The 22,901-nt window shown below is 30.5% G+C and overlaps 4 protein-coding genes across 5 annotated transcripts; 2 read left to right on the top strand and 2 right to left on the bottom strand.

Moving 5' to 3' along the window:
- Nucleotides 1-845: 845 nt before the first annotated feature.
- LOC113399721 (allergen Tha p 1-like) lies at nt 846-8,005 on the top strand. Of its 2 annotated transcripts, XM_026638920.2 has the most exons (3): nt 4,612-4,782; nt 5,766-5,961; nt 7,727-8,005. In XM_026638920.2, exons 2-3 carry the CDS (start codon nt 5,775-5,777, stop codon nt 7,915-7,917), a joined length of 378 nt encoding a protein of 125 aa, XP_026494705.2. In that variant the 5' UTR covers nt 4,612-4,782; nt 5,766-5,774; the 3' UTR covers nt 7,918-8,005. The 2 variants fall into 2 exon arrangements, 1 of the variants encoding a protein (XP_026494705.2); XR_010309417.1 differs by lacking the exons at nt 4,612-4,782; nt 5,766-5,961 and adding an exon at nt 846-1,237.
- Nucleotides 8,006-10,058: 2,053 nt separating this feature from the next.
- Nucleotides 10,059-12,277, top strand: LOC113399686 (allergen Tha p 1-like). The gene is made up of 3 exons (XM_026638879.2): nt 10,059-10,140; nt 11,517-11,710; nt 12,038-12,277. Exons 2-3 carry the CDS (start codon nt 11,518-11,520, stop codon nt 12,226-12,228), a joined length of 384 nt encoding a protein of 127 aa, XP_026494664.1. The 5' UTR covers nt 10,059-10,140; nt 11,517; the 3' UTR covers nt 12,229-12,277.
- A 93-nt stretch (nt 12,278-12,370) lies between these two features.
- LOC113399738 (allergen Tha p 1-like) lies at nt 12,371-13,671 on the bottom strand. The gene is made up of 2 exons (XM_026638954.2): nt 13,413-13,671; nt 12,371-12,577 (listed from the first exon to the last, which is right to left on the bottom strand). Exons 1-2 carry the CDS (start codon nt 13,594-13,596, stop codon nt 12,390-12,392), a joined length of 372 nt encoding a protein of 123 aa, XP_026494739.2. The 5' UTR covers nt 13,597-13,671; the 3' UTR covers nt 12,371-12,389.
- Nucleotides 13,672-16,302: 2,631 nt separating this feature from the next.
- On the bottom strand, nt 16,303-19,012 carry LOC113399645 (allergen Tha p 1-like). Its single transcript, XM_026638826.2, has 2 exons — nt 18,724-19,012; nt 16,303-16,576 (listed from the first exon to the last, which is right to left on the bottom strand). The coding sequence occupies exons 1-2, from the start codon at nt 18,938-18,940 to the stop codon at nt 16,374-16,376; spliced, it is 420 nt and encodes a 139-aa protein (XP_026494611.1). The 5' UTR covers nt 18,941-19,012; the 3' UTR covers nt 16,303-16,373.
- Between the last annotated feature and the right edge of the window lie 3,889 nt (nt 19,013-22,901).

Raw genomic sequence — 22,901 nt, 5'->3', positions numbered from 1 at the left:
GCGGCAGAGCTTAGGTTAATTGCCAATTTCGTTATATTACTTATAGCAAACTTAGTATCAACAGTGAGATAAAAAAATTTAGTTGAGCCAACTGGATTTATCGAATACCAGTTAAGAAGTACATCAGCTTTTACATTTTTCACATTTGATGTGCTAAATTGTTCCACATTAGTTTGTAAAATCAGAGATAGCGTTGTTTAAATTGTCATCCTGTATATCTTTTTTTTATTTTAAAAACTAAGGAGGTATAATCACCAAACAATACCTCATCATGTTTGTTGTCTACAATAAAGGTTTTCATTTCCCATATATTATATAACTAATGTGTTCATCATAATTTAAGAATAAATTATCGTCAACCAATAAATAAATTTTCGAGTATTTTCGCATAAAATTCTTGAATCACATAATGATTAAATTATCACAGTTATTGAGTCAAAAGTTTTTTACTTTCTTAATAATTTACAGTATACATCATTTACAACACAAAAATTTTAAACCTTATGATCCTTACAAATCATACAAAAATATTTAGATTCGATGTGCATTTGTTTTGTCTTTAATTTACAATAACGTTCATATATTGTGTCCTAGTTAATTGTCTAGAAATATTTAATATAATATTTAGCCTCCCCTCTTATTCATAGTATTTTAATTCCCCATTCCATGGATTGCGTCTCTCGGATTAAATTTAGAAGTTTATTAGGTAATAAAAGATGTCTTGGTGTATTGTCGATTATGTTTTACTAAATTTTCACTTTTTTATAATTTAAAGATTTATAGACATATAAATCAAGTTATTGAAAATTACGTGCCAATAGTGCAACGTAACAAATTTAAAGTTCGCCATGAATTTATTTAATTACATAGATGTTATTTTGTTCCATATCTAATATACCTGTAGGTCTTTTGGAATATTTACGTAAGCCATTTGTTTTAAATCTTCCGATATATTCAGACCTGTTCTATTGGTAATTTCCGAAATCTGAACAAACTTGTCGGACAACCTAATAAAACCAATCGGTCTTGGTTTTTTTTCAGAAAATTACAAGGAAGGTCATAGTCTGCCTGTTCGCCTTAAGCGCGATCGCTCTCGCTCGTCCGGATGAGAAGTACACTGACCGCTACGACAATATCGATCTGGATGAAATTCTCGGCAACAAACGTATTCTAGGCAACTACTTCAAATGTATCATGGACTAAGGAAAGTGTTCTCCCGATGGCACTGAACTCAAATGTAAATGATGTGATCAATATTATATTATTATGTATTTCATAAACTAAAGATTTACGCAAAAATAAACTTTCAAAATAAATTAATTATACAATCACTAATCGTACGATTGTAAGTCCGATTATCTCGTCGAAAGATCAACCAACCTGTAAATAGTTGTTACCAACGGATGCTTATCGCCAATAGTCCTGAGTGTTCAAATGTAAAATAAAGATTTATTACTTTTTAATAAAACTCAATATAATATAATTAAATCATCTTAAAGTGAATTTAATAATAATTTAAATATTTTATTGTTCACTAAATCATTACCTGTATTTCGTCTCTCGCACAACTAAGTTTTATGTGATTTCCGTAAATTCGAGGAATTATGTCGAGGTTTTGAAACACTCCTCCCTTTTTTATTTCGTTATTTATTAGTAGCTGTATAAACATCTTTATATAAACTACAATTTTAAGTATGAACTATGAATATAGTGATCAAATTCTGGTCAATATTAATAAAATCACTTCTTTTTGGTAATTAGAATAGAAACAATTAGAGGAAAATTCTGGTCCTATTATATAACAAAGAATTTTCCTTTAATTGTTTCATGCGTTTAATTTCATAGTATTAATATGCTTCTTGTGTATCTTCGTATTGTTGTATATATTGAAAAATGTGGTTTATATTTTACTTAAATATGTACATTTTCTCTTTTAGCGTCACGCCAACGAATGGTTAAAAAAAATGTTTTATTTTAGTTTAATAATAGTTTATTGAATTATGAATTATTGACATTAGGCGTTTTATTATATACAAATAAAATTTAAAATAGCTACTGGACTAATCATGACCGAATGATATTCCGATCGCAATTCCGATACTTTTGGAAAAAATGAATCAGCCCTCTTTTCTTATTATTACTAACAAGGAGGTTATAAATGTTGATCGGACTTTTTCTCCCTCTGTTGTTTTATGTGCTAGTGACGTCGGCGATACGTAATTGATCGAATCATGCGCGATAAATATTTAAAACGGCGGAAGATCAGATACAACTCAAGTTGTTTTTCTTGTGAATCATTACAAATGATAAATATATTTATTTACTACGAGCTGTCAAAGCATTAGCGAAACGTTAAATTCTCGTTTCGTACCACATGTTTAACTTTGCCACCAAATCCCTGTATGAAAGGGCAAGTCATTTATGTATATGAGGAATAGACAGAAGAAGTTATACTTGACCCAAAACCAACTGATACCCCAGGAGACTTTTTTCCTTTAACGTCAACCCTCTGAATTCTATTGTTAAGAAAATAAGTTAAAAGGTTGACAAACATTATCTAATTCCATTGTGATATAGTGGAACATAATCAAACGCTTTGGATAAATCATAGACAATCTCTAAGGTATCCCAGTTACTCCTCCCAGCCTTCATAGATATTCTTATTAAAGCTCTTAGCCCTCTTACCTGTGTCGGTTGTCCAGCGACCCCTAAGTTGTTTGTTGTAAACCCAAATTATTTTTTATGTAGCGGATTGTTTCTGTTTGTTTATAAATGATTAAATCATTTTTTAAATATTTTGTTGAGGGTTGGAAGTATTGAGATTGACCTTTAGTTGTTCGGGTCTGAGGCATGGTAGTACTACCAGAATTAACATTCACCCTGTAGCACTCGAAGAATCTGTCAGGATAGTGACTGACAGCTTTATAATTGCTGTATAGTTTAATGCAGCTTAAAATATTTACATATCATCTTCTTGTAAACTGATAAGAGGAAGTATAATGAATGAAATTATTTAAATAAGTTCAAAAAATAGTTTTTTTCACATATTAAATAATTGAAAATAAACATACATCACGGGTAAGCGAAAGTAATCTAAAAATATATTACTGTGAGGATGTAACCCCGACCGATTTCAGCTATGACAACCAATCTCAAAGGAGACGAGCCCACTAACCAGGATATTTTTGGTGCACAATTGTGTGCGCAAATACAGATGCATTACTGCTCTCATTGCCTGACTCTCATAATCCGATGCGACGGCAAATCCTATACGATTTGAAAGAGTTCAGGAACAGGATCAACGTCTTTACGTGCTTTCCGAGTTATGAAATTCCAGATTCCAGGAATTTATTGAGATTTTTTCGACAGAAAAACCTAAAATACTTTTTTAACGGGCGATAACTCTCTATCGGCCTGAAACCAGAATCTCGGGATAATCTAACAGGGCAGTCATGTACATATGTATAACTATAGTACATGATAACTCATTAATTGAAATAGACAATTACTCAATTTATAATATAGTTAATACAGGTAGTAACCCATTCTAAAATAGAGCACTAATGTTGTTTGCAGCTTCAAGTATTTTATATATTTATACTTATTAAAATATTCTTAGTAAGGAAACAAGTTCAAGAAATCTAGGCTAAGTACGTAATAGTTTGCTATACCGATAATTTGATATTCAAAGGCCGTTTAAAATACTTCTAGATTTTAGAATATTTGACTAATTTAGCAAATATATTTTATTATTTTTTGTAGCAGAAATGTGTAGGATTAAATAGGTTATTTAATAGTGTCTTACATATAAATCTATTGACAATTTGAAGAAAGTATATAAATAAACATAAACTGGATTACACTGATACACAATGTTTCAATTTGAAAGAAATTAGTTCGTATCGGTGTGTAGGAATTAATAATCCACCCAATGGTCGGGGTATTTATTTGTAAATAATATCAATTATGTTGTAGCCTAGTTGGCGTATATAGTTTTGACGTATCGGAACTTCGAGACATTTATGAAAATCCTAGATCATTTTCGATATTATCGATATATTTTTGTTTTTGTATTCTTAACTTGTTTTACTTATAAAACTCGTGATAAATAATGATTATAAATAACTCCAGTAAAACCATAATTAGATAGAGGCGAGTTACCTCTACTTGGATATATATTCTTAGTCCATTTATTTATTTACTAAACTATTTCTGATATGCAGATTGTTGTTCAGAATGTAATTCAAATATAAAAGTAGCTAAGAGAATATATAAAAACCGAAGTTATCGACTTAAGTACAGGACAAACATAATAAAGGAATACACCTATGTATATTGCTGGTATTAGAAGTAAAAGATCACATATCACATTGCGTTTGCCAATTTACCTAAGAGCATTTTTTAAAATAAAATATAACTACAATGGAAAACATGGACGACTGCGTACGATAAAGAAGTTATATTGCACATTTTAGATCTATCTATCTTCTAGAAAATCTAGAAACCTGCCTAAAATGACTTCATGTGTTTAAATTCTTAAACGAAGAAATCTGCAATACGAGATAAACAATACAGCATGCTGGAACAGCTCAGAGCCTTGGCATATTACGAGTCCAGTGTCGTATGAATACGTCACACGGAAAAATTATAAGTTATGACTAAGTTAAGTCTACTACCTACTTAGTTTTTGTGCGTTCCATATATACTAGTATATAAAGCCGTATGGACGGAGACTGCTAATCAGTAACGAACTTTAAATCGGTGACCACACATCTTACGCAGGTATGCGATACTTTAATTAGTTGTAGAATAATAAAGTCTCGTAATTAATATAAATGGATACTAGTGATAATTAAATTAAACAGTTACTGAAATTATAGCACGGGGCTATGGAAATGTTACTAATTTATTTTTGTTTCTAGGATTTCAATTTCCACATCTTGTATAGTCCATGTGTTCATAAGTTTAGGGTGAATTCTCATTCCCATTCAATAATAATTTTTGGTAAACAGAAATTAAACTACTAAGACATTTACGAGTGTTTTCGGACAAATTTCTAGAATGATTATCAAAGTTATCGAGTCATATCATCTTTACCTTCTCAATAACTCTGAAGGTTTTTTCGACAATAAATTTCTGTTTTGTTCAATTCCTTATAAATCATAGATAAATATTCATATTCGAAGTGCATTTGTTCTGTCTTTAATTTACAATAAGATAATGAATAACACAATGTTCATGTATCGGTGTAGTACTTAAGGAATAAAGGTACTTTTATTGTCTCCTTATTAAACGTCTATAAATATTTAATATATCCATAGTATTTTAATTATTCTATTCCATGAATTGCGTCTCTCGGACTAATTTAGAAGTTTATTAGGTAATGATAGACGTCATGATATATTCTTTGTCGATTTACTATGGTCTATTGTTTTCATAACTTGAATATAAATGATAAAATATATATTAATTTCGTCATATATCAATTTTTCATGCATTGTTTTGAAGATATACAATTAATTTTATATTATTAATATATAACTATTAACAATAAATAATATAACTATTAATTACGTGCCGATATTCCTACGTAATCAATTTAAATTTTGTCATAAATATATTTAATTACTTTTGGTATATTTATGTAAGCCATTTGTTTTATATCTTCCGATATTTTCAGACCTGTTCGATTGATAACTTCCGAAATCAGAACGAACTTGTCGGACTACCTAATAAAACAAAATATGTCTTGGATTTTTTTTCAGAAAATTACAATGAAGGTCATAGTCTGCCTTTTCGCCTTAATCGCGATCTCTCTCGCTCGTCCGGAAGAGAAGTATACTGACCGCTACGACAATATCGATCTGGATGAAATTCTCGACAACAAACGTATTCTAGACAACTACTTCAAATGTATCATGGACCAAGGAAAGTGCTCTCCGGATGGCACTGAGCTCAAATGTAAGTGATCTGAATATAATATTATAACGCTTCTCGTAAACCGAAAATTAACTCAAATAAATTATGCAATTACAAATCGTAGGACAATAAGTCCGATCCTCTCGTCAAAACATTAACCAACCTATAAAAAGTTCTTACCAACGGATGCTTATCGCCAATGGTTCAAATCGTAAAGTGTTTAAATGTTATATACATTTTTATAACTCCTAATATACATATATATAACTCAATGTAGGTTTAAAAGATCTTTAAAATTAATTTAAAAAATCGTTTACCTAAATCATGACCTGCATTTCGTGTCTGTTACAACTAAAATCATTATATAAACTACGATTTGAATTATGAACTGTATCGTTATCAAAAATTCTGTGACCCAATAAGGTTTTATACATTTCAGTCTAAGCTAAATAGTTCAATATAAATAACTCTATTTTTTTATAATCATACATAACAGAAACATTAAATAGATGTGTGTCGTTTGTTCCGTTTTAGCACGAATACATTTGTTATTTTATAAATGATTTGGCAAATTGAAACGATTTTATTTTAAACTTCGAATTTTATTAATCCGAGTTATATACGCATTAAATAAACCGAAGAAAAACCCAAATTTATTTTAATTTTAATATTTTTGTTATAATGCCTATATATAATTTATATACAATATATATTAAATAATGACGAAAGCCGCTTTTTCGGTTATTAGGGTACGGGCAACAATAAAATAAATATTTCATGCTACGGTTGACGTAATAATAACAAAACGTTAAATTGTTCTAAAATTTATTTGACATGAATTATAAAAACTTTAGGAAAATTACTTGTTGGGTTAATTTATAGTTATAATTTTTATCGGGAGCGTTTTGGCGGCAAACATAATAAATCATGCTAAGTAAAGGTAAAAGGTAAATATCGAGTAATCTCGAGTTATTATTTTTATTTGTTTGTTTGTTAAGGTAAATGTCGTGCGGACTTTTTCTCCCTCTTTTGTTTTATGAGCTAGTAACGTCGGTGATACTTAGAAAAAAACTAATGTAGATGCTAATGATTGAATTATGCGCGATAAATATTTACAACGACGAAATATCTTTTTGTTTCTTGTGAATCATTGCAAATTATAAATAGATTTATTTTTTACGAGCTGTCAAAGCATTAGCGAAACGCTGAATTCTCATTTCGTATCATATACCAAATATGACATAGCGGACCTTTTTTATTATTTTTTAATAAAAGCATTGGCAAATTGTTTCGATTATTTTACATACATATGATTAAATTAATTTAGTATGTTTACATTTCACAATAATAGACCATTTAAGGTAGTATAATCATACATTACAGGATGTATCAGTAATAATTGGAAGTAGATTCTCAGTGGCAATGGCTTAACCGAATAGCCCTGACCAAGATATAAGGTCATTGTTTACCTGCGACTTCCAGAATATTAAATATTAATATTATTAAATGGCTTGCTTTGTTAAACGCTTTGTCTAACACTCATATATTTTCTATATTTGAGCTATTCATTATATTTGTCAACTAAAACTATTACGATATATCGTGGGCTTAAGTCTGCACATCTGACCTTTGCTCTATAATTCATCTCGTAATGAGTGGTGAAGGGAAACATCGTAAGCAAACAGCGGTAGGGTAATGAACTCCACGCCTTGAGTCCCTGCCCAAAGTCCAGTTCCTGTGAGGCACTAGCAGGCTATAACTATTCAGTGTATGATTATTAAAAATCAATTTTTCTCTTTAATTTCAGCACACTTGCAAGAAGCCCTCGAAAACGAATGCGCCAAATGCACAGACGTGCAGAAGAATGGCACAGAGAAAGTGATCGGTCATCTTATTAACAAAGAGCCGGAACTTTGGAACCAACTCACCGCCAAGTTCGATCCTGAAAGCAAATATAGGGTAAAATACGAGGAGCGCTTGAAAACTTTATCTAACTGATTCAAATAATGAGTCCTTTGAAATATGAACTTATTTTTTGTAAATCATTGCTGTCTTTTACGGATGAATAAAGAAATTATTTTAAATTTATGATGTGGTATTATTTGTTTAATATCTATAAGGATAGGTTTTGTAAATAAAGAAAATAATCTCTTTAGAATATAAAAAAAAAAGTACAATACAAATAAACTTCTTTGAGCCTTGTTGTTAGAAGCCGAAATTAAAATAATTTATATTTTACCAAGACATTGACATACATATATGTATGGCACGTAACAAATATTGTTACAAAATAATTAAATCGTTAAAAAACATTGATCTTTTTACCCGGTTGGCACAACTACAAATCATTAAACTATAGACTCCGTTTGCTCGCCGTAATGTACTGGTTCTCGACTTAATGTGAACACAGTTAAAGTACTCTGCGTTCATTGAGTGAATAAATCCAATTAATCGCTGAAAATATCGGGAGGAACGCTAAAGCTTCTTCCATATTCAGCAAAAACGATCAGATTCAAGAAAAACTACCGATCAATTTGAGTTTTAAGACATGTGTCAGGCAATGTACCGAAATTCTGATTAAGAATTAAGATTATGACTTCAGAGAGATATTCCGGCTGGTTGAGGCCAGTCTCAATCGAAATTATTAATATTGTTTATGTAGTATTTTTTCTAACGTACTACGGAGCTACAAGTTTTATCATTTATTTAGTTTTAACAATAAATTTTTAAATTAACTCAATTCACAAATAATTTCACGGAATCATTATAAAAAAGTCTGTTCATAAAAGAGGTCAACATAGAGTTCACATTATTGGTTAGAAAAAAAAACACATACTGCTAAGATTAATAAAGGAAGGAGAATGTTTTTTTTAAAGAAATTTCTTTTATTAAATAGTTTTGCGGACGGATAAATAGACTACCGATCGTTAGTGACCACTAACGCCCATAGAAATTAGCACCGAAATAAATATTTATCATTCCTCACAGGGACCACCTAGACGACCAATTTCGGGAACTAAGTAGTCCCTTGTGCCTGTAGTTACGCTTGCTAACTCACCCTTTAAACGAACACAACAATACTAACTATTGCTGTTTGGCGGTAGAATGGATGATGACTGCTACCTACGCAGGTACCTGCCAAGCACTTGCACAAATGAATTGCTCGTTGAAATTAGGATTCAAAAAAGCAACCATGTGCAAGTCGGGCTACAACGATGGTTTCGACAGATTAACTAAATGTCGTTGTTTAAATTTAACAACTGTATTATTATTTTCTATAAACTCACTTCGTGTCTCGCTCGTGAAATCTTTCAGATAATATGTCATTTTATTCAGATAATAAGTCTTAGACAAGTAATTGTAAGCTATCTCTATACCCAATAGAATACAAATCCGTTCAGCCGTTTTTGCATTATTGCGTAACTAATATACAAACATAAACTTTTACAATTATAATATTTTAGAAAAATTAATATCCTGAATAAAATGAATTTCACTAGGATTTTAGTCCTAGTAAAATATTATAAATGTAATGTAATTATTATTTACTATAATCTTGTAAACTGTACAGAGAAAATATATGAATTGAAATATCTGTTCAATCAATTTAAATAATAATCGTTTCACTAATATTTGAATTAGAATAGAGTCTATATTCTACGTATGCTATGAACGGAAGACACTTTGGCACTTTTTTTGCACTTAGTAAAGCAGAGCAAAGTAAGCATTACAAAAAAACATATATATAGTTAAAATACTATGCGCCTAATAAAAATTCGTTCGTTGGTTCAAACGCCGTCGCATTTAACCATGATATTCACATTTTTTATAGAATTATGTGAAAACATTTAACGAATTCTGAAAAAGTTATTATTTTACATTACTAAAAAAAAATATAATAACAATATTAGCAGTATCACAGCAAAGGGTTGCATACAAATAAATGAATTTACGACACATTTTAAACGACGGAAGTCGAAGAGTACAATGAACTCAAAAAAATACTTTTATTATAACGACAATTTTTTACATATCAAGGAAAAACTGAAACACGTTTTATTTACTTTCAATCACAACTAGGAACTAAGTTACAAATGAGTATAAAAACTTCTACCCTATAAGTAAATTTATCAGTCAATACTCGTGAGTGAGAATAATCGTATACGATAAATTTAGCTTTTGATAAAATTAAGGATATCTTACAAGTGAATAATCTTAAAGGTAACACATAATTTTTTGTTCTAAGTTAATATATTCTTGGTACTGTAGCTTATCTAATTACCACCCACTTATAACATATTTCACCACTGAATTTACATGTGCTTAATTTGTTTATAATTCATCTCGTGCTCGGCGGTGAAGGAAAACATCGTGAGGAAACCTGCATGTGTCTAATTTCAACGAAATTCTGCCACATGTGTATTCCACCAACTCGCATTGGAGCAGCGTGGTGGAATATGCTCCATACCTTCTCCTTAACGGGAGAGGAGGCCTTAGCCCAGCAGTGGGAAATTTACAGGCTGATTATATAACATATTAACAGCAATACGCAGTATTGTTGTGTTCCCGTTTGAAGGATGAGTGAGCCAGTGTAACTACAGGTGCGAGAGACATAACATCTTAGTTTCTAAAGTTGGTAACGCTTTGACAATGTAAATAATATTTAATATTTCTTAAATATGCCCATGTCATCATCGCCATATCATCATCATCATATCAACATTATTTAAATTAGGGTCTTAATTTATATAGTTGCTAAAAATTACATGGTATCTGCATTTTACTGTTGAAACACAATTCCGATCTCCCACGTGTAAAATGAACCAGATATCCTATTACCAGTAGAGGCAATCACATGAATTGTGTGTGAATTGAACGTGTTATAATTTCAAAAAAGATTTTGCATTATTACTCCAACATTCAAATGTTTCAATTGTAAATGGAACAAAGGTACCATTTACAATAAGGGGCAAATATTTGCATAGTTTGACTACTTCAGATTTCAGAGCGGCTCTGTCTATTAAAACTGTTTCCCTGACATAAGACGGCTTCAACGCATGTAGAGTCCCACACTGAAGCCCATTCTCGTTCTCAAGAAACCGCTGTATTATTTATGTATATATAATATATGTGATATTACAAACAATAACATAAGTGAATGTTAATTAAACAAAACGCAACCTTCATTTTGATATAAAGTATTGTCGTACTTATTGTCGTAATCATGTAAGGCGATTCGTATATCGCAAACGGCATGACTGCATTTTTATTTGTTTTACTCCAAATATATTTATTGACTTTTTCAAAAAATTTGATACTTAAATCATAATTGTTTGTTATCATAAAGTTGATTAAGCAATAAAATACTGTATGTATCTACATTACATTAAAATTAAAAGTATACTGTAATAAAATAAACATCGAAATACGTTTAATTCAAGTAGGTCCTTAAAAGTACTTTTGATTGCCAGGTTACAGGGTTAAACTGAATATAAAACTACATCCGGTTTAAAATGTAGATTCATGCGAAAAACCGAAAAAAACAGCACTTATCAAATTAAAAAAATATTAAAATGTTCAAACATAATTTTTTTCAGAATGAAGACTGTAAACATAGCCTGCGTTTTGTTCTTAGTCACTATGGTTAATTCGAAACCTGCAGACACGTACACAGACAAATTTGATACTATAGATATCAATGAGATCCTCGAAAATCGGCGACTACTTATTCCTTTTATTAAATGTTTGTTGGATCAAAGTAAATGCTCAGCGGAAGGGAAAGAGTTGAAATGTGAGTATTTGTATATTATTGACTACAGCAGGATATTATTGTAGTAACTGCTTTGTTCGTATTATAAAGCTCATCCCGGGTTATAATCTGGGGTAGTCTCTATCAAAATTATATTTTAAGATACTAAGTAAATCAACATGAATCTTATTAATATTAATTAAAATAACCCAAACCATATTTATACTACATCAGCTGTTTGTAGCCGAAGACGTCTTCCATGAACTGGGCAAGGTTATACGATTGGCTTACAAACAGTTACTACTATAAAATCCTCTTTAATTACTCACTTTATTTTGTTAATCAAAAATTGTGTTTTTGTTTTTATAGCTCACATCCAGGAAGCTATGGAGAACAACTGTGCTAAATGTACTGATGCACAAAAGAAATGGACTCGTGTGGTGATAAGTCACTTTATCAAAAACGAACCCGAATACTGGAAGGAACTCTCTGCCAAGTACGACCCGCAGAGCAAGTACGTCAAGAAATACGATGCGGAGCTAAAATCTATTAAGGCTTAATGTTGCTAGCGCCGAAAAAAATGATATCTTCTGTTGTTGGGTTATATTTTATTTATACAAATAAAAGCTTAAATTTATACAAAATGTTACAAGAAATTTTAAAATTTTAAAGATGTATCTATTTTAGTAATTAGAACTATATATGTAAATTATTATGCTACTTAAACGTCCGAATTAAGAAAACCTTCGTATATTTCCTTGTATTTGTGGTCCGGATCGTATTTTTTCTTCAGTTCTTCCCAAAACGTGTTCTCGTGTTCACGAATATGGGCAACTACTATGCGTGCTTTGGTTTTTTGTGTTGCAGTACATTTCTCGCATCCAGTCTGCATGGCGTCTTTAATGTGCACTGAGAAAAGGAAAGAAAAGCTAAATTATTGACAACGACACTCACTCCGTCTATAATTAAATGTAACTCAACGGATATAGTTTTTTCTACGTCAAATTGTCCGTAGTTAAAAAAACTACTTATAGCCTATTCCAACCACAAGAGGACAAAAGCCGAATCAAAAACATTTGACATCGAATTAACGCGTCATCATAAACAAAAACTTAGGAAAACAAATTAAGTAGTTGTTAGGTATGTATTGGAAGAACTTATATCTAAAATATATGACAGCTAATATTCTGACGTTTGCCTACCATTAGCGTTGTTGGGATTACGCAACCAACTTTGGGAGCTAAGATATTATGTCCCTAGTGCTTGTAGTTATGCTGGCTCAGTCACCTTCCAAACCTGAGCGACAATACTATGTTTTGATGTTTCTCAGTTTTGGTATCACTGCTTTATTTTGATAAATTATTTATAATCGATTACATTATAGTAATCTGCGATCTAGTACGTTGCGATTATATACTCAAACCACAAAATGTTTGTTCATAAATACATCAAATATAGTCTAGATATTGACATAATGGCTCGATGACTTTAGAAACATCACATGTTGTTAGGTGAAATGAAACAAGTAAATGACTAAGAAGCTAACTTTACGAATGTGATAATTTTAACTTTAGGTATAACTATAGTTTAGTTTACATTAAACATCACAGCCCCGTTACAAAGTAGTTAACCTTGGCTGTAAAATCCATTACTGTGACTTTAGGTATATTAAATACAAATTTATGAACAATCAAGCTTAGTATAGCTTAAGTTAAGTTTATATGAAATTAAACGATCTACTTACATTTTAGTTCCTTTCCTTCGGGAGTGCAGCGACCCTGATCCAAAACGCATTTTAAGTACGACGACAACAACCTTCTGTTTGATGTAAGTTCTTTTATATCAAAATCATCGTATCTATCCGTGTATTGGTCAGCAAATGACAAACTCAAAAGCATGAAACCGAAGAGAAATATGAATATCTTCATATTGCTGATCCCGTTCTCTTGCTGATATTATAACGAATTCTGCAAATGTCAGTTCGTTTGTAGTAAAAATCAATCAATTTCCATTTATTAAATAGGTATAAACTTTGCATTGTGATAAATTACACAATACGACTCGGTTTCTATTGTTGTTTATTTATACAATTAACTTTTAATTACATCAGACGCAGAAACAGTCAAGATAGTATCATTTTGAATATAGTTAGTTTTAATAAGATTTATTTTTCCACGATTATAATTAAAGTTTCTTATGACATTATACTTAACAATTTATTTTATCTTTCCATTTTAAGATAATACTAATAGGCAATTATTATAATGTAAAATTTTCGCAAATCGTCGTATTATTCGTTATCTTTTGGAGGTCGTCAGAGAGTTTCTATTAAAAATATATTTCGGTATGTATTTTTTTCTTTTTATTAGAAAAGCAGATGGAAAAATAGTCCAATAGGCCGACAAGGCACCTTCAAGCCCCCTAGTGTTGCACATGTACATGGGTGGTGGTAGTCACTTTCCTTTAGGGAAGTCTCCTTTGTTTGCCACTTATTAAAAAAAAAAATGATGATAAGAGATGGTAAGAACCCATTGAAATAATTACAAACTATAATATTAAAATAAAATATCCCTTATGCCGTCAATACTCCACCAGTCATGCGATGTAAGGTTAAAATTCTCTAACCCGATCAATCCATCAAACATCCGTCAATTATTACAATCGACTGCTGGATATAGACGCAAGATATGCCAAAGAACCAGTTGCATTAGATCCCACCTTCTTCATCAAGTTATTTGTCTACCTGACTGGAGGGCGCCCTACGTTCCATATGCCTATACGCGCACTCCGCTATTAGGAGGATCCTTCGTCATACGTGACCAGCCAACTGCTCCTTCAGCTTGTTACTAATGCATGTTGTATCGGTTCTCAGCTCTTCAAGCCGTTACAAAGTAATACAAATAAATTATATTTGACGGTAGAAATACCGCTAAGCATTACAGAGTAAAACTGTGTCAAATTAAGGCGGGAAATATCATAAGATTAACCGCGCAGGAACACGCGGACAATTTAATTTGAATTGGTTTTATGACGTAAGAATTTTTCTCTCTCAAAGGATGAAATTAGAAAAAGTTTTAATCGTTGTAATACATAATCCCCGAGTTGTAGAAAATTACTCTAGCTATATATATATATTTATTGTAGCGCTCAAATATTATCTTAATTATTGTACGTGAGGTTTTTTTATAGAGCTTAAGGATCTTTAATTCAACGTGTAGCGATAATCCTGTAATTAATTACAGCTATTGTCTGATTGTAATTATTGATCCAGGTAGTGTTATTACGTACTATTCATACGTTTGATGTCTCATGGATAACTCTTGTATTTTGTTTACATTTTCTTACTCAAATTCATTATGTAATTCTATAAGTAGTATTTTCCGTTTGTGGCATCTGTCCGTGTGTAAGGCTGGAGGAGAGGGGCATTGATAGGTTCCGTGTGGTTTTTTTGGACAAATTTTATGATGATGATGATTGTAAAGATACTACGGAACGTTTTACATTTTTATAATTATCTAACCTTAATGTATATATTCATAGTCGCTAAATAAAAATATTTTCAATATAGAGGTACACTTACATAGGTATTAATTGTCAAAAATCAACCACCATTCTGAGAAAGAAACTGAGGCAATTTTTTTTTAAATTTTCTTTTAATACACAATTATGCTCATTCGTTGATTTTATAAAAAAGGAAAAGTTTATTAGTATGATACAAATTAATATTGTCTTGGTAAGTTTCTTTACGTGATTGTTGATTATAGGCCCTTCTGTTCTTTGGTGAATATTTCTGAGCATATCCCACCAAACTATTCAAGTGAAATTTTATTGATACATATGTGGTTCTTATTCTGATAGAAAACTTGGTGGTAGGGGTTTGTACAAGCCCGTATGGGAAGATACCACCACTCATCACATATCCTAGCGCCAAGCAGCAATACAAAGTATAGTTGTGTTGGGTGGTGGTACCACTTACCATCATGTTTCTGTCCGCCTAACTGTATCATAAAAAAAAACTCAACCATTCGGGTATAATTAGAACGTTATTCTTCTTTGTCTAGGACGAGATGAAGCACAAAGATCTTAGTATATGTTTGCTCAGACTTGAATTCGCTCCCTGAGGTTAAGATTCAATCCATTGGACTGGACCGAACTTATGCAACTCAAACAGGAACGTATTTTTATGAAGTTCTTCAGATATTTTGTCGATATCAAATTGGTAATATTTTATGGTACATACTATTGGTCAGCGTAGACTACACAACGTAGATATAAATACACAACTAATGCACGAAATTTGTAAATGTTTCTGGCCTCGGATATATGTATCAATCAAAAATATGAAGCCTATAAATGAATAAGATCGGACTAAATCGTGTAAAGGTGCTAAAATTATAATATTTGTATAATTTTACCGTATATATACATTCTTAAGTACATAATCTTTAACAAGTTGAGTTTGACATTGAAAAATATAATTTTTATTTTATATTTACAGTATATAAAATTGTAATGTTTCTAATGTTTAATATTTACCTTGAATACCTTTATTGTAATAAAAAGCTTTAACAAAAACAATGTCTCGGTTTTTTATAACGATTACTGACGCAAACGAAGGTCATTAAAAGAATACATGCATTTAAATCTTTATTAAAAATAAATTACAAAATATTGTAAAAAATCCATAGCCTTTGTTACATATTCCTTAGTGGGGTATGATGATGCCTTTTTCTTTTGCTTGTTCCTCGTATTTCTTCCTCCATACTCCTTCGGGATCGTACTTGGCACATAGTTCATCCCAGAACTCCTTCTCGTGTGAGATAAGCCGTTCAATAATGGTCGTAGCTCCCTCCTTTTGTTTTTCGGTACATTTTTCACAGCCCGTTTCGAGGGCGTCTTGAATATGGTCTGTAAAATGATTACAATTATGAATTAATAAATTTACTTTTAGTTTTTCTTGGATTAACGTGGAAATAAGAGTTTATCTTTAATAAGCATTGTCCGTTGTAAACGATGTCCTTTGTAACTGTAACTGTTGTTAATTTTCGGATGTACCTACCTCAGATTATTGGGCGGTTGCTAATTTGACTTTGGCTTATAATGGAAAAGTAATTCCAATATTTTTAAACGTAAGTGTCCTTTTTTGTTAATGAATATTCTTTATTATTATTAATATTCAGTTTTTATAATAACTAATGATTACACTAATTATTTTCGAATAAACATATGTTACCGTAAACATTTAAATTTAGTAAATACCGTTAGATTATAATATCGCGAGATTGTAAACTGTCGAAACATTTAGAAAATTCGTCATTCAATTGTTTATCGATTAGGTTAGGTTAGTGATTTTACAATATAATTTAAATTCATTTCGATAAATTATTATTAATCTAAGAATAACAACGATACAATAAAAATAATATGTTACTCGTGTGTTAACTTCATTTAGTTAAGACTATACTAATATATGTACTAATTTCAAACATTTTTTTCATGGTTTTGTTCATTCATTCATTAACAACAACAACATCTAGCAATTAACAATTTGATCTCAAGGCGCATTTACGTCTTACCGAGAAGAGTTGGACACCCGAGCCGATATATATGAGCCGAGATGGCCCAGTGGTTAGAACGCGTGCATCTTAACCGATGATTTCGGGTTCAAACCCAGTCAAGCACCACTGAATTTTCATGTGGTTAATTTGTGTTTATAATTCATCTCGTGCTCGGCGGTGAAGGAAAACATCGTGAGGTAACCTGCATGTGTCTAATTTCAACGAAATTCTGCCACATGTGTATTACACCAACCTGCATTGGAGCAGCGTGGTGGAATATGTTACAAACCTTCTCCTCAAAGGGAGAGGAGACTGCAATGTAATACACAACAACTACTACTAATAATAATAAAGAGGCAAAATATGTTTGTTTGTATGTAGGTGTAAAATCAGAAATGAATGATCAAATTCTAAAATCTTTTCACTGATGAAAGCTACATTGTCCCTAAGTGAATTCAGGTATACATTTTTATATCATTTTCTTTGTTCATAAATTGCACCACTGTGAAACCGGGAGGGTCGCTGGTCTTAAATATATTGAAAGTAATGGATTGTCATTTCGTACAAGTTATTACTCCATATTGTGGAGGATTCCAAGCTAAAGTCAGTCAGTTCAGAGTCTGAATATAGTTCTATAATAAACAAGCAAAGAGAAAACAATATCGAAGTTTCTTTTGTTTTTTTACAGACTTTTTTTATAGAAATTTTACTATTTTAATGTAAATAAATTAAGAGTAGGAATAATGTCCGAAACATCCGAAATTTCGTATAACTATGTTTACTTCAAAATTTCAGTAACGTTTATGATTGAATTTTAACCGATTTGCGAACACTGGTGATATAAAATAAAATTAATTTTCGATTTTCAGAATATCGCTTTAGTTTTTGAGTCTTGCAAATAAACTTAAATAAATATAATGTCAAGCACTTATCATGGTGTGGGGATGAGTGTTTTATTTTTTTTGTTATTAAGCGTTAATTTGACAAATAGATATAAAATTAATAGATTTGGCTTTTTTTAAGTTTGTTGTATGTCCCAGTCATAGTGATTGCAGGGCTTCTACGTCATTACCTCCTTTACGCTATTGCAAAAGGATTTATTGCACGCGGTAGTCAACCGCAATCAGTCGTGGTTGGGATTAAATAAATTAGGTCAGGTGAGATGGTGCTGCAACTTTGAACACAAAATCAAGACAAAAAACTAAACTTTAATTTGTAGTTCCAACATACCCAGCCATTAAGTTTATTATTAAAAGTAATACTAAGAAAAAAATTTCTTTCTAAATGTATTATTATTTAATAATACAATATTAATAAATAACATCAACGCCTAAATGTATGAAATTACTAAAATGCCAATTTTCCCCTATTTTTTTTCCATGTGTTATTAATGGGGGCAATAATAGTATGCAATGTATCAGGATCGAATCAAGGTTATTCAGAAAGATCGAGGAGGCGTCTGAAAACAAGACAACCGAAATGAAATGGACAACTTACCCTTCAACTCCTTGCCTTCGGGGCTGCATTTGCCTTTGTCCAGCATACAGTTGACATAAGCTGTCAACAATCTCTTGTTCTCCAAAATCTCGTGAATGTTGATGTTGTCATATTTGTCAGTGTACTTCTCCTCCGCGAGCACTGCCACTGCCAGGCAGCAGATCACAACGAAAGGTTTGGTAAGCATCTGGAAGTAAAAGGAAAAATTTGCATACATTTTTATATTATTAAATAGAATCCATGTTACTTTATAAATGTTATAAATTGTACGGTTATAATATTAAAACTAACCGTTACAGACTATAACGATTGTGATTCTATAAGGCGATGGTGACTTATGAGCAATCACATACAGCTCATGTATTTATAGTAGATACATTCAAGCTTAAAACGTCTAATTTACTCTTCGTCAGATCATTGTTTCATTTTTTCCCGGTGCATAAAAAGACAATATACAGGCTGTTTTGTTTGAACTACATTAGTAAACGCTGAATTGTAAATAAATGTCGTTTGTCGTATTTTATTCGGCTTTTTCTATGTAAAATAATTGTTATATGTATTTATTGTAAATATTAGCACTAAGCTAAGTTGTTAATGGGTTAAATAAATAAATATTTAAACAAAAATAGTAACAAATTCAACAATTGAGGGAAATATGGATACACCTGTTCTCTAAATTTTTATCTGTCACCTTGAATATTATATATTATTAACACTTGAAATATATAATATAATGATGTTTTTCCTTTGGTCAATAATTATGTAATCTTTTTAACTTCATATAATTGTTTTTAAATTCAAAAGACACACTGGAAAATTACCATAATTAATGCCCCCGAACGCGTTATATATAATTTATAGGACTTGATCACGACTTCTTATATAGAAAATAATGTATTGTGTCTTTTGTTGTTCGTAGAAACAAATTAAACGAGTATTCTATTTATTAATTTCAATAATACAATATTTTATGGAGAAAAAAGCAGTTCGCAGTTAAATTATAATTATTAGTTGTTATTATTTAATAATATTAGTATAAAGCACACTTACTAATACAAAAACATGCAAATGCATTGGCTTATATGATTTTTTTTTAAACAGACAACTATAGTTCAATAGAGCTATTCTCTAAGAATTAGAAAAAGGGGTAATTAATTCGAAACTCGATGTAAAATTCGATCGTTAAATATTATAATAAGGTATTCGGAATTATTCTCTAGTTAAACAAACGCCAATCACCTTACATATTAACGATACAATATCATATATAATAATGTCAAATTGAATAACTTGTATTAAAATTAACATTTAAAATACTCTATTGGAGCCAGGTTACCACTTATATGTATATCCTTTTTCCAAAGACCTCTCATATTAAGGAGAAAGTATTGAAGGTTGGTTCACCATGCTGATCCACTTTTGGATTATGAAATTCGTTATAAACACACATGCAGAATAAATCATCCTGAGGAAACTCAAGATGATATCCGTTACTGCTGAGTCCTTGTTCAAAAGGCCAATTTAAAATCGATCTGAAGGCATATGGAAACTAAGTAATATTTTTTGGATTTTAACCCGTGTTCTCCGGCTAAAAAGCTCGAGTATAAACCAATATGTGATCTTGGCTCATAGTATCAAAAAGTTAAATCTGTTAATTTTATTGTTTACTTTTTTTACAAACTTGAAATAGAATCAGAGCATTCAGCAAAAACCAACAAAACTAAATTCGTAGTAGTAAAATCTCTTTACTCGGTGTAATTGACATACGTTCACACCGTTTCCTTTATATGCAATATTTTTTTGTTGCTCATCGTTAGTTTATTTTTTTTGCTTCGACAAAAACGTAAACAAAACGAGATGTCAAAAGATATAAATAAGCTTTTATTCGATCTGATGCGTCATAAAGAGTAATTCTCGTTTCACTAATGTTCTATTCAAACCTATTTTTTAAAAAAAAATCCTAATAGACTGATCACGCCTCGCATTTGTATTTGGGAATATAAAAAATTTAAGCACGTTAAAAAACATAATTCAAATGACAGCCGTGTTTGTACAATAAATGGCGTTTTTTTATCATTTGATTTGACGTTCAAATAGTAAACAAAGAAGAAAAGATGTTGAGTTCATTTGTTATTATGATCATTTGTTAGGTATTTATATGATACTGCAGTATATTCCGTAAAGTTAAAAAAACCTTACATATGCAATGCGATTTGCTAATAAATCTGCTATTTTATACACTTCAAACAGTTCTCGATATATAAAACTTTATTGATAAAACAACACTAATTCACTTAACTACTCATATCCACATAATTTCTTTGACATCGATATCATTTGACAAAGTGTCATTTTTACATGAAATCATAATGATATAATAATCCAAGGTCAAAGTTGTTTATTCGAAAAGACAAACAGACACACTCCTCTATTCCATCTAAATCAGCCGATTCCTGCCTCAAACCGCGCCTTATGCGTCATAATTTTTGTCACTGTAAATGCATTTCATGAATATATCCTTTTATAGGTACTATAAGGTTGAATTATTTATATTTCATAACAATCGATTTATCAGCGCAGTCGACATACTGTAAAACAAAGCCTTACATAATTACTTTCGAAATAATAATATTAATAGAGATTAACGAATACTTTAAAAATATAAACTGATTTTGTTTGTAAAAAATAGCAAGTCTCAAATCTTCTTTATATCCAATGACATTCCAGTTCATTGGATTGCATATAATGAAGTTAAGATCATAAGAAAATTGCTCAGGAAACCGGTCTATATATTAAACTTTATGAATAATTCCATAATGTACAGGCGATCAAGCTATAGAGTGTTATTTTTATCATCACGATGAGTTCTTAAGTTTTAGATTTTATCATTAATAAAAACTTATGATACTGTAGTGTTGTGGTATATGACATACTTTCATTATTGATCGTATGGAGAAAAATAATACTGTCTTACTGTTATTAAATCATATTATTAAATACAATTTAATATTATATATTAAATAAAAATATTATATCAAGTAAGATCGGAAATTTTGCGTCTAGGGCATAAAGTGAGAACAGTTACACATGGGGATCAATTACAATCAAGGCGTTTGTTAAATCCAAGGTCGACAATCAAATAGGTTCCAACTTTAGGTAAACCTACTAAAAACTTCATATGATAAAAAATATTATCTCTAAAATCTCAAAAAACTAAGATCTCTGAATTTATACAAATGCTTAATACAACTTATAATAAACGTACTTACAACAAACGGTAAAAAGCCTTAATTTTTTCAAAGCGGCAGAGATTTTCTTCATATACAAATTTAAAGCAAAAAATATTTTAGCGATTGTCATTTATGAAAGACCATTCATTGGAAGGAGAAGATTCTCAAAGCAAAAAAATAAGGTTTTTATAAATAAAATGAAGTTGAAATAGCCAACAAGCCCTCTCATTTTATGTCACTAATATAAAGAATCTCCAAAGCGACCTGAAAGTTCTACATTTCAAATTGTCACATTTCCAGCTAAAATTAAAAGTCACAACCAAAAGATATAACAGGCGCGGGAATTTATTTAGTTGAGTTAATGTAACAGCTAAGTCTGTTTAAAATTGTAAATAAACAATCCCCACTTCCCTCTTTAATAAAAAAAGGCAATTATTAATTTTAATCAACACATAGAAACAGAGCTAAGTAATTAAAACAGAAAATATTAAAACACTAACAACAGATACCAAACAAAAAACACTAACACTGAAATTTTACAAAACATTTATATAATAACTCATAATAAAAAAAAAATATCAAGCTATTAAAAAGGACGAAGAATTTAAAGAAATTTAGAATGAGGAAACATTGATTAATGTTCTATTAAGTATTTTTGATAAAGAATATAAAAACTGTCTTAACGAATGCTAATTCCAAGCTTTGTTCGTGTTTGTTGTAAAAAATATGTATGGTGGTTCGTATTTAATCCAAGACCTATTAGTAATCGTAAACAAAATTATACAACGCGATGCGTTTGTAATAATTTAAATTAGTACTTATAGTTTAATCTGAAGTATAGACAAATAACGGATGTTTAACGATCAATAAATAATGACATTATTGCTATAAATTTGTGTTTCATTGTTGTATGATCACATACCATAACTCTTCTGTATCAGTGTAATA

The sequence above is a fragment of the Vanessa tameamea genome, chromosome 18 (genome assembly GCF_037043105.1).
Source record: "Vanessa tameamea isolate UH-Manoa-2023 chromosome 18, ilVanTame1 primary haplotype, whole genome shotgun sequence".
Taxonomy (NCBI): Eukaryota; Metazoa; Arthropoda; class Insecta; order Lepidoptera; family Nymphalidae; genus Vanessa; species Vanessa tameamea.
Note: the sequence above shows the minus strand (reverse complement) of the source record. Positions and strands in the feature narration are given on the sequence as shown.